The following is a 19,044-nucleotide window of genomic DNA, read 5'->3' as shown; positions in this document are numbered from 1 at the left end:
AAGAAAGAAAGAAAGAAAGAAAGAAAGAAAGAAAGAAAGAAAGAAAGTAAGTGTTTAAAAAAAAAAAAAAGCCGGGCGGTGGTGGCACACGCCTTTAATCCCAGCACTTGGGAGGCAGAGACGGGCGGATTTCTGAGTTCGAGGCCAGCCTGGTCTACAGAGTGAGTTCCAGGACAGCCAGAACTACACTGAGAAACCCTGTCTCGAAAAAACAAAAAACAAACAAACAAAAAACTCAAAAAAACAAAATTAAAAAAAAGAAAGAAAGAAAGAAAGTGTTTACATGGGGCATTTGGATTTATAGCTCCTTGATATTGTAGCATCACTGCTAAATAAGTTGAGCTGAGGCTAGCCCAACGGGGCCTTTTGGTTGGGCTAGCACTGACAGTGAGTGATTCAGTTGTCCATTCACTCTCAGTTATGAACCAAGGTGCACACAGACACTGCACGGCAGTGCACAGTGAGTGACCTCCCAACTCGGCAGCCACTCTGCGTGGCTGTAGCCAACATTGATCGCAGTACAGATGGAGGGTGTGAACAAAACCCACCTCGGTGTTTTTGAGAGGTGTCAAGTTTAGAGAGGACACCATCAAGAGTACCCTGGAAAGCCTACAGGGCTCTGGGGGAGAGGGGCAGGGAGGTGACATGTGGGAAGGTTAAGATTTCACTAGTTAGCACCAGGAGCTCCAGGTAGAGTAGACAGTGGGGTCCCTTCAGATAACTCCAAGTCACTCAGGGTGCTCAGGGAAGAAATGGATGGGAGACTTGTAAAAGCAGGCTGGGATGAGTGGGAGTCAACCAAACAGCCCTTGGCCTATAGAGCATCTGAGTTTTATCTTGAAGATGAGAGGTCCTGGTGTAGGCAACTGATGCAGACGGCCATGAATAAGGAGCCTGAGAAGTACAACACAGCTCCTTGTTAAGAGGTGCTTGGATCCTAACACCCAATCCCATGGAGATAGGCTCTGCAAGCAGGGGCCATTTTCTGCTGTGAGACTCAGCTAGGGTTTGTATGAACACGGAACCTAAGAAAGGTGGGCAAGGGTACTGGGACGGTCGCAAATGATCTTAAAGCTGCTTGCAAATTTGAGTTTCCAGGACACGAAAGCAAGCCCAGTAGCTAAGCTGGTGCTGCGGGCTGGGATCTGTGGCTAGGGAGCTGCCCTGGGCAGCAAATGGGTTAACGCTCAAATAACTTTTATATATGAATTAACGTGCAGAGTTAGGAGCCAAAATCTGTTCCATTAATTTTTCCATCCATTCCAGGAGCAGTTAGGTACACACAGTAAAGTTTATTTTGGTGCATGGCATACTTCAGTCCATTAAAAATAAATTAATCAGCAAATCCCTGCCTGGCTCGCCTCTGGTTTATGTAAATAGTGCCCAGATGTAATGAGTTACAAGGTGCTATTATCTCATACCCGCAGAGGACGCCTCACTCCAGAGCCCCGCTTGCAACAAAAGCATCTTAAATAAACTGAGAAGGCGGCTTGATTTGTAATGTTTTCACAGAAGTGGCGCATACCTCACAGTATAGGGTTTCTTCATATGACTCATTTTATAGCAAGTTCAATGAAGGAAGCTGGGTGGGGGAAGGGAGGGGCAAGACAGTCCCCACCCCCTTTCCTCAATTTCAGAAAACCTTCCAAAAGATGACCCAAACTCTCAGGGAAGAGAGACCTGGCCCCTCAAGTGCCCAGAGCAGGCGCCCATCACAGCACATGCTTTAGAAGTTGGGGAGGGGGTAGACACTGGGCCGCGGCTTGGGATGGTACCAACATGCCAGGAAGAACGTTCTCTTTGCCACACTATCTCATGTAAAGGGAGACCAAGTGAGGAAACAGAGTGTGTTCCTCCCCCAGTTCACTGTGGGTGACAAAGGGACTTTTGTTCTTTCTAAATGACTTAGAATGTGACAAGCCCCCTGGTCCTCTGAGACCTTCGGGATTCCAGAGAACGTGCCTGGCAGCCTGTGCGTTGCCCAGACAGTGACTCCTCTCTGTGACCTGGAGACTGGAATAGCAGCAGAGGCCCTGAGCACCTCTCCTCCTCTTGCTGCCTCTAGCTGAGCCAGAGTTAGATCCTGGGCTTGAAGAATCCAGTCTCACCTACGCTTCTTTCCTTTTCTCTTGTTTTTTCCAGACAGGGTTTCTCTGTGTAACTCTGGCTGTCCTGAAATTCTCTCTGTAGATCACACTGGCCTAGAACTCAGAGAGTCACCTGCCTCTGCCTCCCAAATACTTGGATTAAAGACATGCACCACTACACCGAGCTTTACCTATATTTCTAAAAGACCTTGGAACAAAGAAAAACCATGGCAGAAATAAGTCTCTCTTTTTAATGGCTACTTCAACCCATGGCTCACAGATGGGGAACAGTACATGGTTACCTGCCTTGACTTAGGAACAGTATAAACTGCTCCAGGCACAGGAGGCCCTGGGTGAAGGCACCCCCTTTCTAACCTACCCATCCCTTCCTCAGCCTTCGGAAAAAGCTCTCAGTCACCTGTGCTGCTGAAGGGACTTGGGAAGTGTGCTTGGGGCTTCTCTTGAGGGAGGGAACGTGTCAGAAGAACAAGAGGAGCTCCCAGCAGTACCCCCACCAGATCAGACTCCTGGGCTCAGGAAGAAGAAACTCAACACAAATGAGCCGAGTATTCAACAGGTGCTGTTCAAGTCAGTTCAGGCCACCTTCCTCAGGGTCCTGTGGCAAACAGGCACTTCTTCCATGGAGGTTCCTCAACGTCAGCCAGCCAGCTGTCTGGAGGGACCAGTCGGTCAAAGACCCTCATCATTGTAAGTAGGAGCATGGGGCTTCAAGATGCTTTGTGGATTCTTCTCCACCAGAGGGCGCCATCTCACTTCCCCTGTCAGCAGCAGATCCTCACCGTTCATGGAGTCTAGGTATTGCATCTGCAAGTGGAGAGGGTACAGGAACAGAGGATAGGTGCTCACTTGAGGGTGCAAAGATGCAGCCTCTCCAAGGAGTGGAGAGGGACGGGGTGGTGGGGGGTGGTTATCTGACTGTCCAGATCTACGGTTACTATATAAAAAAGATCTGGAGAAATAATTACCCAGGGCTGCGGTTCTCAATTTCTGGGTCACGATCCCTTTGGGTTGCATATCAGATATCGTGTATATCAGATATTTACATTATGATTCTTAACAGTAGCAAAATCACAGTTATGAAGTAACAATTAAGTAACTTCATGGTTGGGGGCCACCACAACATGAGGGACTATGATTTTAATGGGTCACAACATTAGAAAGGTTGAGGGCCTAGTGAATCCCACTGTCACACATCCCCAGTCCACCCACTCCAGAGGGACATTAACCACTGCTACACCCTCATCACAAAGTTCTTGTAGGCCAGAAGTTAGAGCATATGATTGTACTCTCTGCCCTCCGCTGGTGGCACTGCACTGAGACCAGCTGGAAATGTGTATCTCATGGGCACTGGGGAGAGAAACAGCAAGATGTATGCAAAACACCAGCATGCCAACTAGTTTCCTAGTGTCTGTGACTCCACTGTCCTTTAATGGCCCTGATGCTGCCCAGTGGGCCCAGTTTGCCTGGCCCCATAAGACAGGCTCCCTTACTGGGAGAGGAAGGAAGACTGGGGGTTTGCCTCATCTTAGGTCTTGGATTGTACCCTGTTCAAAGAGCTCACTGCTGCGGTTGCATCTTACATGTCTCTTAGACTAAGGCCCAGCCTTTCACCCGAGAGGCTCAGCTTTGCCAGGGAAGCAGGTCAACTGAACCATAGCCCACGCCTCTCTCTGGCTCCTCTGCTTCTACCTCCAATGCCACCATTTTGCCTACCTCCTCGGTTGCCAGCCTCAACATAACTACTGGTTGACTGACTGACTTCTGGGCTGCCTGTGACCTGTCTGGCTCCTCGAGGGAGGACTGACACAGCAGGTCCTCAAGGCACGACAGGACTGGGTTCCCACCAGAAAAGCTCCTTGCTTTCTTAGGGTCCCACTACTGCCCACCTCTAACGGTTCCAAATGAGACTATTCACAAAGACATTAGCTATGGCAAACTCCTCTTTTTGGGCCCCTGAGAGAGGTCCTAGCTGTGCCTTGTCATGGCCTTTGGCACAAGCCCACCAGGACAGATGGGAAAACTGGGTGGGTCTCTCTAAAAACAGTGTTTACTTTGCCAATTTCGACTCCTGTCTGAGGGTGAGGCTCTCCAGCCGCAGTGCCTTCTCCCTGGCTTTGGCAAATCTCAAGAATAGTCAAATGGCAGTCTTGTCTTCTGGAGTTCCCTTCCACCTGGCTATCAACAGGTTCAGCAGGTCAATCTTTCACCAGACAACTAGCTGGTCCTAGTAGCCCTGACTGCTCTAGAGCTGGGATCTGGCCTTCCCTTTCCTGGTTATTGAAGGCTAGCAAGGCCATGGAGGTGAACTCGAGAGTTACTATGGCATGATGCCCCTTTAGCCCCAGAGGCCAAGTCCATGAAGCGAAGGTGTGACTCACAAACAGCTCAAGCTGGTGAGCTGTCTGCAGCAGCTGTGGCCTCTGGTGGTTACATGATTCACCCAGCTTGGGGTCTGAGGCCAGTCATGCAGGGTGAACCGACTGGGAGACCCCGGAAAAGCCTCCATGTTCCATCTCGGGATGAGTGAATGCATTCATCCAGAAGGCATGAGTTTCCTACCCAAGCAGGATCTGGTGCAAGAGATCAGGAGTTAATTCACAGAATTACCTGTGCTCAAGCAGCCCTTCCCCAAGAGCGCCCTGGAAGCTTTAGAGGCAGGAGCCCTGAAAAGCCAGGAGTAAGGGCCTGATCCGGGGACCATGACAGGCAGTGACGAGCAGCCAGTGAGGAGAACTAGAGATGTGTTTGCTAGGTGTGGCCTGAAGCCTGGCTCTGCTCCAAGTCAGGAGCAGAGAAATCTACCTGAGCACACAGCGGCATGATGGGTGTCACCCTGCCTCATGCCACCACTTCCAGGACCGAGGGCGTACATAGTATTCAGCATAGCACTCAGTATCAGTGGTAACGAAACAGCAAATGAACAACCATGGCTCTTGCTTCCCTTTCTGTCCCCATCCCTGGGATCCTTGGTCCAGTCACAGTTGGACACAGATGTGCTCATGTTTTTTTTTTTTTTTTTTCCTCCCAAGACAGAAACAGTCTTGAAAAGACAGGAGAGTCCTGGAATTCTCTATGTAGACCAGGCTGACCTCGAACTCAGAGATATGTCTCCTTCTGCCTCCCAAGTGCTGGGATTAAAGGCATGTGTCACTATAAATGAGCCTGAAGATGCTCATTCTTAAGCTAGGCCTGGTGGCTCACAGGTGAAGGCAGGAGGATCAGGAATCCAGGGCCAGCCTGGGCTACATGAGAGAAACCTTGTCTGAAAGAAAGAAGAAGAAAGGGAGAAAGGGAAGGAGGGAAGGGAGAGAAGGACAGAGGGAGGGAGGAAGGAGCCCTGTCTTCATCAATGCTTGCTGCTTATGAGACTAGGTCAGAATCCCTTAAACTAGCTCCTGGTACGTCAGCCTCTATCAGCTACCAAGACGCTGACAGCACACACTCAGGAGGACTCAGATGCCGCCATGTTTGCCCAGGGAGAAAGATGGTGCTGACCTGTTTCCTCACATACTCCACCAGCAATTCAAGCTGTCGAGGGTCTTCACATTTCTGGTTGAAGAAGGTTCTCCAGAGCGCAGCAGCCAGGCCGTGATCATCCGAAAGGATCCCCTGGAACACAGCACAGGCAGTGTCTTGCAGAGCCACGGTACAAAACTTGGATATTTCCACAGGAGACCAGAGGATGGATTCATGAGTGAGAGGGCATTGGGGGAGCTTCTGAAAACATCTGCCTAGACCTTTGTGGGCAGGGATGGGGGAGAATTGTTGAGACAGGGTGACAGGGTTTCACTGTGTAGCTCTGGCTGGCCTGGAACTCATTATGTAGACCAGGCTAGAACTCATGAAGCTGCCTCTGCCTCCTGAGTGCTTCTTTGTTTAAAAGGAAATTTTATTTTTAGTTTATGTGTATGAGGGTTTGGTGTGCATGTACACCACGTGTGTGCCTGGTAATCTGCAGAGACCAGAAGAGCGTGTCAGATTCCCTGGAACTGGAGTTTCAGGCATGTGAAGCAGCATGTGGGTGCTGGGAATTAAGCCCAGGTCCTCTGGAAGAGCAGCCAGTGCTCTTAACCACTGAGCGTCTCTCCAGCCCTTCAACCCTTCTTTTCATACAGAAGAAGAACATGGGACTCTGAGGGTCATGGCACTGGCTAAGGTAATGCAGAGCTGGCACTCGTGTTTGGTGGATCCTTCCAGGTATGGTCCGTTCACCCCTACCATTCTGTGCCTGGCCTAGACAATGAATGTCTGCAAAGCCCAGTAAGGGTAGCATAGCACCCTCTGTTAACAAAGTGCTGGCTGGCAGCGTTGCAAATCTGTGTTTGGCTGGACATGGGGATGGGTGCTCATACCTGCTTGGTCCAAGGTCACACATCTGCAAGGTAGCTCTTTGGGAAAGGGAACTGGGTACCTTGCCTTCACTGTTACTCATGTGGCCATGACTGGCCCAGACTCTCCCTGAGGAGAGGAACAGGCTGGTTAGTAGGATTGCCATGGGTCACCGGGGGCTGCACTGGGCAATGTTCAGAGCCTGTCTGTGTGCCTGATATTGCCTCTCCTGGCTCTGGGAAGTCTGTTTGGAAGCCCAGATTGTTTGTTTGTTTGTTTGTTTGTTTGTTTGTTTTTTGAGACAGGGTTTCTCTGTGTAGTCCTGGCTGTCCTGGAACTCACTCTGTAGACCAGGCTAGCCTCGAACTCTCGAACTCAGAAATCCGCCTGCCTCTGCCCCCCCAAGTGCCGGGATTAAAAGTGTGCGCCACCACTGCCCGGCAGAAGCCCAGATTTTATAGAGGCCAATTATAGACATTTTCTAGTTCAGATCTCGAGTGCAGGGAGGATGAAGGCAATTGAAGGGAGAGGCCCAGAAGTGTTTTCTGCCATTGTGAAAGGAAGGTCATAGAACTGAAGTGTGCCTGCAGAGCACTGCACTGAGTCTGGGTTCTGCCACAGTCAGGTTTGATAGTAACAGCTGAACCCCAGGCTCAGGCTTCTTAGGTACTCAAAGCAATGAAAACATTTGTTCTAAAATGGGTGTGGTGGTGCTTGCCTCTAACCCCAGAAGGGGAACAGGAGGTAAAAGAAAACACTTGCACTACCTGCACGGTCCTCAGATCACAAGGATGAGGTAATGTGCCCTGGGGGTGTGGCTCAGTAGAGTACTTGCTTAGGATCTTCAAAGCCCTGGATTCGATTCCCAGTTCCACCATACAAAAAAAGGAACGGGTCTTAAAAATTATTCCATTTACCAATTTTGCATGCATGGAGTTTGGGTGTGCACATGCCACAGGGTGCACACGGAGGTCAGAGAACAACCAGCAAGGGTTGGTTCTTTCCTTTCACCGTGAGGGTCCCTGGGATCCAGCCTGGCTCTGTGATAACTTTCTTTACCGAGTGAGCTTTCTCTAGCACAGCTTTGTGATTTTTTGCAACAGGGTCACCCAAGGCTGTCCTCAAATTCTCTATGTAGCCAAGGGAGGCCTTGAACTCCTGACCCATTGCCTATACTTCCCCAAGTACTAGAATGACAGGTGTGTGCCATTGTGCCAGGCTGCAAAGCCATTTGAAAAAGTGAAGTATGTTGGGTACAATACATAAGAGTACTCTTTAGTTAGCAGCTGAGACAGCAACAGGATCTGGGAGCTAGACTACCTAAGTTCAATGCCAGCTCAGTCACTTGATAGTAGTGTCACCTTTGAAAAGCCCTTACTCTGCTGGAGCCTTAGTTTCTCATGAGTTAGTCAAGCCTGACCATTCCTACCCCACAGAGTTGTAAGCATTAAGAGACAATGCCTATGAAAGGTCTCTGTGTAATAAAGATTATAAAGACACAGGGGCATTTAGTCCAGGTTATACATTGGTCCAGCCTCATGGGCCTTGCGGTGTATGAAGCTGATTCCAGGTCAGCTATCAAAAAGGTTCAGCATGTGAGTTTATCAGACAGCTGGGAAGACATTTCACCTGCTCAAGATGCCTTCCGTTAAATAACCCCCACAGCTCCTCAGCTGAATCCCATCCTGCTGTGATGGCTGAGCTGGAGAAATCCACTTCTAGCGATGGCAACATGGCCAAGGACAAGCTCAGGCACACCACCTCCCTGCAAGCTATGTGAGAACACGACAGCCCGCCTGTGTGCGATGTGCCCTGGGCACAGGCAGGATGCTGCTGGCGGAGACCCACTTATGTGATGTTGGAAAGAGTGGGTGGGCGTGTCACAGGGCTTGGAGAATGAACAGAGCCCAGAAAAAGAGAAGCCGGGGAGTCAAGCTTGCTGCAATCAGGGGTCTCTGGAGCCGGGGGAGATGGCAGGACAGGGCAAATCCATACACGGGGGTCCCGAGCTGTTAGAGGGAAAGGGAGACTCAGGAGGTGTTAGCCTTGCTAGCAACCTGCTCCAGACTACCAGGTTTCTTTGCCAGCTAGTGTCTAATGACTACCTGCACCACACAGCACAGGTATGATTACCCCCTCTCGACAGACAAGCACCGAGGCTCAGAGGTTAGCGAGGTAACTGGTGTTGAGAGGGAACTGTCCCTGCCTAGCCTTCACACAGTGCTGGCACACAGTACCAGTGTGCTGAAAATGGCAGACTCCAGCACCAAACCCAGCTGCAGCCTTCTCTCCATCAGACTGTTAGTAACTCAGTGAGAACAGGTGGGAGACTCATCAGGTGTGCAGATCCGAGAGAAGTAAGCAGAAGAGAGAGAGAGACACTCAGGAGGCAAGCATTAAGGTGCAGGCCAGTGTCCCACAATTTAACAGGGTGCCCACTGCTTAGATCATGGCATAGAAGGCATTCTTTAGGAAATTACGGTGTCTAGGTGTAGAGTAACAGAGAGGAAGCCATGGCACTGTCCTGGCAGCTACCACCATGTGCTTAGCATAAGGCTATCATAGCTGCTGCACTCAGCTCTCAGGAGGCTTGCAATCCAGAAGACAACGTAGCACAGAGCACAGATGCTAAGTCACTTGGTGAGACCAAGCTCCACTGCTGTATTTGCCCCTGATCCTCAGCCTGTCCTTGAGTATGAGTCCTTGGGGAGCTCTCCCTGGCCATACTGTATCTCCCACTGTTATTATCCAGCAGTGCACTCTTAGTAACTGGGTATTTATTCGCTTGCTTAGTAGTTACTTGTGGGCCACCTGTCTCAGTGACTTCAACGGGAAAAAGATCGGCCATGTTTGTTTGATTCACCAACATCTTCCTCATCTACCGAGCATGATAGACATCAAACCCACTGCTGAACAGATGGAATGTGAAAGGCAGAGTACACCACAGGGGTCCAGAGAGCTTAGGAGAGTGTGCAAAGAAAGGACCTTTAAGAACAGGGAGGAAGACTGGCAGTGGTGACTATAATCCCAGCACTTGGGAGGCAGAGGCAGGCAGATCTGAGAGTTCAAAGCCATCCTGGTTTACAAAGTGAGTTCCAGGACAGGCAAGGCTAACAAAAAGAAACCCTGTTTAAAAACAAAACAAAACAAAACAAATAAGATTTTTAAAAATTTTAGCCGGGTGTAGTGTGCATGCCTTTCTTTAATCTCAGTGCTTGGGTGCCAGAGCCAGCTGGGTCTCTGAGTTTGAGGCCAGTCTGGTCTACGGAGTAAGTTCCAGGATAGCCAGAGATACACTGAGAAACCCTGGTTAAAAAAAAGAAAAGAGAAGAGAAGAGAAGAGGAAAGAAAAAGAAAGAAAGGAAAGAAAGAAAGAAAGAAAGAAAGAAAGAAAGAAAGAAAGAAAGAAGGAAGGAAGGAAGGAAGGAAGGAAGGAGAGGGAGGGAGGGAGGGAGGGAGGGAGGGAGGGAGGGAGAGAAAGAGAGAGAAAAAGAAAGAAGGAAAGAAAGAAAGAAAGAAAGAAAGAAAGAAAGAAAGAAAGAAAAGAAAAGAAAAAAGAGAATAGGGAGGATTAGCTGGGTATGGTAATCCCCAAGCACTCAGGAGGTGGAGGCAGGAGGATCTCTGTGAGTTTGAAGCCAGCCTGGTCTACACAGCAAGCTCCAGAACAACCAGCATGTCTCAAAACAACTAGATGAATGAGGCTGCAGAGATGGCTCAGTGGTTAAGAGCACTTGCTGCACTTGCTGCCCTGGGTTTGGTTTCCAGCACCCACATGGTGCCACATGGTCATCTGTAACACTAGTTCCAGGGGATCTGGTGCCCTCTCCCAGCCTCCACTGTCACCAGGCACGCTCACCGTGCACATATACATGCAGGCAGATATACAATAACTACATCGATCATTAAAGAAATGGGAGTATGTGGAGAGCTTCAGGACACTCTAGCCAAGAGGAAACAGTGCATGAAACACTGAGAGTCCTTCAGCTGCCCCTGCAGTCCAGAAGAGTGCTAATCAGGCTTAACAGTATCTGCAGGACAGCAAGGCCAAAGGCCTCCCATGGAGGACAGGCAATGAGAGACAACACATCAGGTCACAGAAGGCCTGTGACACGGTAAAGCATCAGGAAGACAGGAGGGAAGCATGAGCTACATGGGAACTTCTTGTTGCAGAACACTGCTGTCCACCACCGGGGCCTCTGGCACATGGTTATTGAGAATCAAAGGGACCAACAAGATGAGGATGTGGAGTTTCCTTTATTTAATGACATCAAAATAGCGGTGTGTAGCTAGCCCTGAGCAGGTCTAGATCCTTGTGATTATAGAGTGTTCTGAAAGATTGCTGCACCCGAGTGGCTGCCCACCCACACCAGTTAAGTTAGAACCTGTGGGTGATGGGTTCCTCACACTTAAGCTCTAGACCATATCCCAGATGATCAGTTTGTTTCCAAACTTTTCCTGCTCTTGTCACCTGGGTGCTTGCTGAAGCACCTACCGGACAGAGCCTTCTTTGGGGACTTAGGGGTTAGATTTAAAGCATCTCCTGGGTGCAGAACATGACGCTCTCCATACTCCAGCAGACAGGATTAAATCCATACACACACAGACAGCAACAAGTAAACTCAGTGGGAAAACAAGACAAAGAGACAGAGCTGATACAAGTGGAAGAGAAAAGTGGGGTGGGGGATGGGATGTGGGTATTGGTTGGGGGATGGGCGATCTGATGATATGATAGCGGGAACACGAGGAAATTGTAGGAGAGGGAATGGGAGGTGGATTTTAATTAAAACACATTATATACATGCATGAAATTCTCAAATAATGAAAAAGAAGAAGAAAAAAAGGCCTACAATGGACTAGAGACATAGCTAATTTGGCAGAGCGTTTTTCTAACATGCATTAAAGTCCTGAGTTCAATCCCTAACACAAATAAATCAGTGATAGAACATTCCAGCTGAGATTATAGGCACATGCCACCCTGGTTCAGGGAATCAAACTCAGGGCTTTGTGAATTCTGGACAAGTAACGTACCAACTGAGCTCCACCCGGCCCTGCCCTGAGAAACCCTGTCTGGAAAAAAATCAATAAGATAAGCATCTGGGGGTAGGGGCTGAGGGGATGGCTCAGTGGTTCAGAGCATTTGTCACTCTTGCAGAGGGGCTGGATTCAATTCCCAGCTTCCACATGATGGCTCAAAATCATCGTAACTCCAGTTCCAGGGGATCCATTGCCCCTTCTGACCTCCACAGGCACTCAGGAGGCACTCATACACGTAGGCAAAACGTTCATATACATAAATGAGTTACTTGCTATTTTAAAATGAAAATTAAAACCGTACACCTTTTGTCCCACAGACCATGTTGTTTACAAACGAGTGTCTTGCTTTCTCTGGGAAGATCTGGGGCTGTGGCAGTATCTGATTTGCTTTTGCACCCCCATCCAGCACCAAACGGGCACTCAATGCTAACTAACTGCATGCTGACCAATTTATAGAATGCGCATTTCCCCAGCATTTATATGGTGCCCAAAGCTTCCTTCACATGCTCTCAAAGACTCAATGAGAAGGCTGGAGAGATGGCCTAGTGGCTACCAGCACTTGCTGCTCTTAAAGAAAGCCACTTGGTGACTCACAGCTCCCTGTGAACTTCAGCTCCAGGGGGTCCAGTGGCCAATAGCCTCTTCTGGCCTCTGCACGCGTGCGCGCGCGCACACACACACACACACAGCCTTTGCTGGGGCTGAGTATGGTTGTGTACCACTTTGGTTCCTAGCATCCATGCTGTGTGGCTCACAACTGCTGCTCCAGGGGATCCCTGCCCTACCCTGGCCTCCACAGGCACTGACATGCACCCTTACACACATGTGGCAGACACTCACACAGGCACATACACATAAGTTAAAAAAAAAAAATTCTTGCCGGGCAGTGGTGGCACACGCCTTTAATCCCAGCACTTGGGAGGCAGAGGCAGAGGCAGGCGGATTTCTGAGTTCGAGGCTAGCCTGATCTACAGAGTTCCAGGACAGCCAGGGCTACACAGAGAAATCCCGTCTCGAAAAACAAAAACAAAAAACAAAAAATAACAACAAAAAAATTCTTCATAAAGGAAGGAAGAGGAGGAGAAGGAGGAAGGCTGGCGGGCCTTTGCTGGGAAGGCCATGCAGCCTAAGGCTTGGCCAATGATCTTACCTCGTCGTATCCCAAGATTGCTGCATAGAAATTGTTTGTCATGAGGGCCATGTTCTTCTTTAGGATATAGGAATTCACCTACAGAAGCAAAAGCATGAAAGTAAGGAAAAGCATGTTGTCACTGAGCTGTCACAGGCTGTTACCACGAAGGGAACTCAGTCTAAGCTGCCGGTCCATTTCCAGTGCTCTTGGCTGTCGGGATTCCCCACAAAGAGACTGCCGCTTCTTTCAGATTTTGATTCAAAACTAAATTAATTTTAATAAATGCACCCTCGGCTGCACGTCTGGTTGTGAGTTAGTGCTGGTGAACCTGTCTGATTACAAGAGCATCCAGCTTAGCAGAAGAGAGCGGGCATTAAGAACTACTTGCAGGGCGGCAGCCCACTCCCGGAGTCCCTAGTACTCAAGAGTCAGAGGATCAGAAGTTTAAGGGCACAATGAGCTTGAGACCAGCCTGGGCTACCTAAGCCCATGTGTCAAAAACAAACAAAAGGGTCATCGAGATGGTTTGGCAGGCAAAGGTGCTTGCTTCCCAATCTGACAACTGGTGTTTGTTCCTCAGGACCCACAGGACGGAAGGAGAGAAGTGACACTTGTAAAGTTGTTCTCTGACCTCCACATGCACACACACATGAACAAATAAGTGTAATTTAAATGATCTTACTATGCATGTGTGTATGCATGTTTGCATGTGTGTATGTAAGCACATGCACCATACGTATGCAGTGTCCAAGTAGGGCAGAACACAGCATTAGATCTCCTGGAACTAGAGTCACAAACAGTTGTGAGCCACCATTTGGGTCTTAACCACTGTGTCACCTCTCCAGCTCCAGTAATTAAAATTTTATTTTATGTTATTTTTAGACAGAGTCTCTCTATGTAACACTGGCTTGCTCAGAACTTACTATGTAGACCAGGCTGGCCTGAACTCACAGAGATCTGCCTGCCTCTGCCTCCCAGGTGTTGGGACTAAACATATACACTGCCACACCAGGCTTGAAAGTTTTTGGTGAAACAAAGCCAACACTACAAATTACATATGTAAAATGTATGTTCATATGTGTAAGGACAAATGAATTTCAGTGCAAACGGCCTCATGTTGGAGACCTGAGAAAGACACATTTAAATGGTCCTGAGAGAAGGGCTGCAGAGCAGGCCCTGTAGACACCAGTGAACATGTTAAGACCCAGGTTCAGATCCCAGTGCCCTTACAACTGCCTGTACCTCCTGATCTAAGGATATTGATACCTCTGACTTCTGTAGACACTGCCCTTCACACACACGCGCGCACGCACACATACACACACATACCTCTGACCTCTGCAGAGACTGTCTTTTTGGGGAAATGAGTCTGAGAGGACAGGGAAAGACTGAAGAGAAGAGGCCCTTGAGACAGAGGAACAGGGTGTGCAGAGGTGAGGGATAGAATATTTGGGGGCCACCAGACAGGTGAATAGGCATAAACACTGCCCCCATGGTAGGGAACGTCTCAAGGGCTGCTTAGAAGAGCTTTCAGTGAAAGAGAAGACAAGAGGACATCTGTGAGGTGCTGAGGAACAAGAGCCTTGGAGGCTGCAGGAGGAGGGGACACTGAGAGCTGTTGTTACCATGAAGGGATTGTTGTAGAAATAATTCCTGCGAGACTCATGAGATGCCGATTGAATTCATCAGACACACCCGAAGTCTGCGACACTTCACCAAGTGTCAAGGGCTAAAACTTGGACACCAGGTGGTAGTCCACTGGGGTCAGTGGCCTTGTCCTGTTCTCTGGGATACAGGAGAGTGCCCATCACTATAAGACATGGGCTACAGAGTGTTACTTAGCCCGACAGGTTCAAGAAACTGCCAAACATCCTTTAGAAGTTCGGGTGGAGACTAAGATTGCTTAACAATCCTTCCCACACCCATACAGGATAGGTGCTTTATGGTCACCGTCTCCTCAAATCTCCACCAGAACCCAGATGTAGATGTGCTTGATGCTGGTGACCCTGAGCTTGTCATCCATTCAAAGTCAACGCTCCTTGTATTCCACAGGCCCTGCACTTCCAGAACAATTTACTTTGGATCATGAAATAGTCACTTGTTCACCTCTGGGGTAAAGAGGTCACCTAGGGGAGAAAGGATTAATTTTGGCTCCCCTTTCTGAGAGGGCACAGCCCATTTAGCAAGGGAAGCTGTGGCTGTAGGCATATGGCGGGGGAGTGAGGTTGCTTGTTCACATCTTGGTGGATGGCCAAGCAGAAAGCTTGGACCAGAGATGAGGACCCGCTATAGTCCTCAAAGCCAGCCCCTGCAATGCACTTTCTCCAGGTAGCCCCACCTCCTAAAGGTCCCACAAACTTCCTAACATTCATCACCTAGAAACCAGTGTTCAAACACATGAGCCTATAGGAAGTCACTTTACATTCAAACCATAACACAATAAGCCAAAGGCCAAGTGATTTTTAATCTGGGGTTCATAAACTGATCTCTTTTGAGGTCAGAAGAGGTAAACGGATTTGGATGTAGACTCAGAAAACCCAGACTCAAGTCACAGCCCTGGCATATCCTTTGGATGTGGTCTTGAGCAGGCTGACCTCTCTGAGGCTGTTTTGTCTTTCAAATGCCCTGCACACAAGAACTGTTCTCAAGAGCATATGAGCTTGTTTACGTTCATTCGTTCGTTAACAACATACCCTGGAAGTCTTGGTGAACAGCATCGAACTCTGGCAGCACACGGAGCTCTGAGTAAGACTTGTTTATACAAAAGTAAAGCTAAAGCCAGTTCCAGTGCTTTACAGTCATGGACAATTTTCAAAAGTAAAGAGAGAATTGTGTAGTTCGTGGCTGGAAACTATGAGATTGGTGGGAGCTGGGAGTGTGAGCCATGACCTTTCCTACCTGCCTTCAAGCCAGACCACAGGAACCACTGCAGCTTTGTGTTCTCAGAGTCCTGTGTGTGTTTCTCCCCCTAGGTACACAGTATGGCTGGAGTTGCTTATATACCCGTCTCTCCCACCAGACTGTGAGCTGCCCAAGCTTGGGTCACAGGAAGCAGCACTGAATCATTTTGGCACCCAAACGCCTGGCCCAGGACAGGGACTAAGACAGGCAGGCTGATAAGGAGTCCTTACAAGGTCGCCACTCAGGGCTGGGGCTAGAGCTCAGGGCTGAGAACTTGCCCAGTATTAGGTGAGGCCTTGGATCCCGCACCACAAACAAAAGCAAGGGCCACTCACGGCATGTCCTAGCCTGTGCCACTAATTATTTTGTTTTGTTTTGTTTTGTTTTTGCTGAAAGAACACTTTCATGCTTCTGTAATTCCACAGATAAATATGACTATATTTCTTTCTACTGCTTCATCTAATGTGCTTTGGTGAAAGAGTCAGAGCAGCCAGTTAGAGCTCACTGCTCTGATGCGCGGATGCGATGTCACCAACCCTCTGAATACCCACTTGTGTTCCTCTTACTTATGTGCTGGCTGTTCTCCTAACTATGGAAGATGGCCAGAGCCAGAAAAGCATGTCAGGGGTGTCCAGTGTTAAGGCAAGGCACCACTTCTAGGAAAGTATTTACCGAACCTGCTCAGATGGCAGTTAGCGTGCAGACCACATCATGCCAACTAGTTTTGACGCTGAAGGGCCTTCTGGGATCACCTGGCCTGGTAACCCCAAGGGAGGAAAGGAGTGGTGAGGGGACGCTCAAAGACTGAAGGAGGCGGATCCGGGCTAACACAGCCAGTCACCATCACAGTGGGGTTCGAGCAGAGCAGACGATGCTGTTCTGCCCCCTGAAGGTATTTCCAAAGATCCCCAAACACTCTGTAAGGCTTGGCGCGTGCTTTTCCTGTACGTTCCCCATCACCTCTCCCGAGAGAAGGCCAGCTGCCACAGCTAAGAGTGGCTTTCAGGTATCATCACTCAGGCTGGATTAGACATGAAAATGTCCGTTTCTGAAGGACAGAGCAAGCTCCATTACTGCGACACGTGACCTCAGGCAGCAGATGAAGGAGCTTGTTCCTGAGCTACTAGACTCACCCCATGGGGCCCTTGTGGCCGGAGCGTCCCTCTGAACCCCTATCCGACTCCACTCCCTCACTTTGTGCAGGGTCCCGTCTCCCCAGTGCCAGATCGTCCTATATGGAACATGTTGCCGATGAATACACAGCTCCCCCTGCAGAAGACGGTATGGGGCTGTTTGCTTATTAACATCTTATCCTGTCCATAATGCTTTGCTTTTTATAAAAACCCATACATACTGAGCCACCACATGGGAAGGGAGACCTTTATATGTTACTCATATTTTCCCATTTATTTAAGCTATTAAAATTCATGCAGATATTTTATAAGCCATCAGGATTCGATGACTGCTATTACTGAATGTTTAATAATAAACTAAACAGAAGAAATCAGAGGGTTAAATGATGACTGCAATTCCTGTAATGACTTAATTAAATTTTTATTGAGTACATAAACTATGATGTCACTTCTAGCCAACCATGGCTCTGCTTTCGCAGCATGTCACAGGGCGGGAGCACTCAATAGGAGGCTCGGCTAAATGAGCAGCAGGTTTCTGCTGAGATGGGGAGGGAGCACGGCTCATGTAACACACTCAATAAATTATCCGTTCATTTTTAAACAAAGTCCATGAGTTATAATATATTTGCCATGCACTTTTTATGACATAATAAAAATGTTACCTTAAGGATTACTTAACACATACTACAAATGTTATAGCAGAGGCAGGCACAAGGGGCAAAGAAAACAAACACGAGCAGGCCAGGGACAGGTCCTGGAGTTTATGTCCCGGGGGAACGGCACAGTATATTAAAAAGGAATGCAAAAAACAGGGGGTGCAAGTGTTCGGGGTTGCTAATCAGCAGATTAATGAATGAGACGGCCGACAGGGAGCGCGGCGAGAGGGGATCCCGCAAGGCACACATTTAATTAATGGGAGTATTCTCAAGAAGGGACACGGGCTTTAAGGAGATGCCAGTTCATCTGAGGCCAATCACCGGCCTGTCCCCTCTCACTTGCTGCAGCCCTTAAGGACGTTTACGGACTGCTTAATAGAGGACTAGACTGTGGTGTAGCCTGAAGGAGATTGTGCTTTAACCTCTGTGAGCTCTGGGTGTCACAATTTTTCCTAGGTCATTTTTTTTTTACCTCATTCTCCTGTGACACCCCTCCCCGCCATGTTCAGAAAATGTCCGTTTCTGAAGGACAGAGCAAGCTCCATTACTGCGACACGTGACCTCAGGCAGCAGATGAAGGAGCTTGTTCCTGAGCTACTAGACTCACCCCATGGGGCCCTTGTTCAGTGTGTTAGGCCTTGGTCAGAGTCAACTCTGGCATTTTCCATGGCAGGCTCCCTTGTTCTTTAGCCACACTAACAGGGGTTCTTCTTGTCTTTAGAAATGGAAGGGATGCTGGGTCCTTCTCATCTGCAAAGATCTAGCCTCCAAAGTACTTTCTCCAGTCTACAGATGCCAAACGTGATGGGAAGCCAGGAACCGGTCACATAAGTAGCTATCATCAAGTGCTAGGCATGCTAATAACGTTATGCATATCAGCCCAATTGATCCTTCCTGAGGAATTCTGAGAGTGTATCATCTTAGCTCCATTAAAAAAAAAAAATTCCAGTTTTGCTGGTTGAGATCTCTATTTAAAATCTAACTGGCCCGATGATGCTCGGAAGTACGAGGGACACGGCTGGCAGTAAGAACTGCAGAACCAGCAGCCTTAATCTCTGAATGGTCACATAGTGTAGCAGGGCTTTCCTTAGGTTTGTTAAAAAGCAAGTCAAGCAACGAGAGGTGCCAGGCATGGTGGCACATGTCATGTAATCCCAGCACTTGGGAGGCAGACATATCAGAAGTTCAAGGTCAGCTTTAGTCTGCAAAAGGAGTTTGAGACCAGCCTGGGCTTGAAATCAAACTACCAAATCTAAACAGATGGCTGTCCTTGGAAATCACCATCACTAATCCTGTTCACAGGCATTCGAATATAATGCTGAAACGCAGCTGATGAGATACATTAAGATTTTGGGACAAACGAATATCAGCTTAATATATTTAAGGTCAGGAGGGATACACACACACACCTTGGAAGCTTTGACTTGCATCTTGTTCGACAAGTTTCATACATAACCTGAACAGGGGTATTAACACCTGACTTGGAAAAGTCACGGTTTTAGTGGTGGTGCAAGTTCAAAAGGAAGTGATTGTTGAGGACTCTATTTAAAATCTGTATTGATGGTGACTGTGATAGGAAGAAAAATGTACATATTACATTTGATGAGACACTGTGTTCGTGTTTAGGTCTTCTTTAGGCCTTGTAGTTAAAACTTGTCCACTAGTGGCGCAGGCAGCTGGACCGCCCCACTGACACATGAAGAATCACACAGACATATACAACAGTTGTTCATTCCTGTACTTTGGAA

The 19,044-nt window shown here is 48.5% G+C and overlaps 1 protein-coding gene across 3 annotated transcripts in view; it reads right to left on the bottom strand.

Annotated features, from left to right (window-relative positions):
- Window positions 1–1,272: 1,272 nt before the first annotated feature.
- The window catches only part of LOC114627474 (ubiquinol-cytochrome-c reductase complex assembly factor 1), a 96,539-nt gene continuing 78,767 nt past the window's right edge, over window positions 1,273–19,044 (bottom strand). For all 3 annotated transcript variants that reach the window (XM_028775303.1, XM_028775304.1, XM_028775305.1), the window contains exons 8-10: window positions 12,625–12,702; window positions 5,604–5,717; window positions 1,273–2,912 (exon numbers count right to left, since the gene is read on the bottom strand). In XM_028775303.1, coding sequence (XP_028631136.1) covers window positions 2,778–2,912; window positions 5,604–5,717; window positions 12,625–12,702 — 327 coding nt within the window. In that variant the 3' untranslated portion in view covers window positions 1,273–2,777. The remainder of the gene's footprint in view (window positions 2,913–5,603; window positions 5,718–12,624; window positions 12,703–19,044) is intronic.

The sequence above is a fragment of the Grammomys surdaster genome, unplaced genomic scaffold (genome assembly GCF_004785775.1).
Source record: "Grammomys surdaster isolate TR1022 unplaced genomic scaffold, NIH_TR_1.0 254, whole genome shotgun sequence".
Classification (NCBI taxonomy): Eukaryota; Metazoa; Chordata; class Mammalia; order Rodentia; family Muridae; genus Grammomys; species Grammomys surdaster.
Note: the sequence above shows the minus strand (reverse complement) of the source record. Positions and strands in the feature narration are given on the sequence as shown.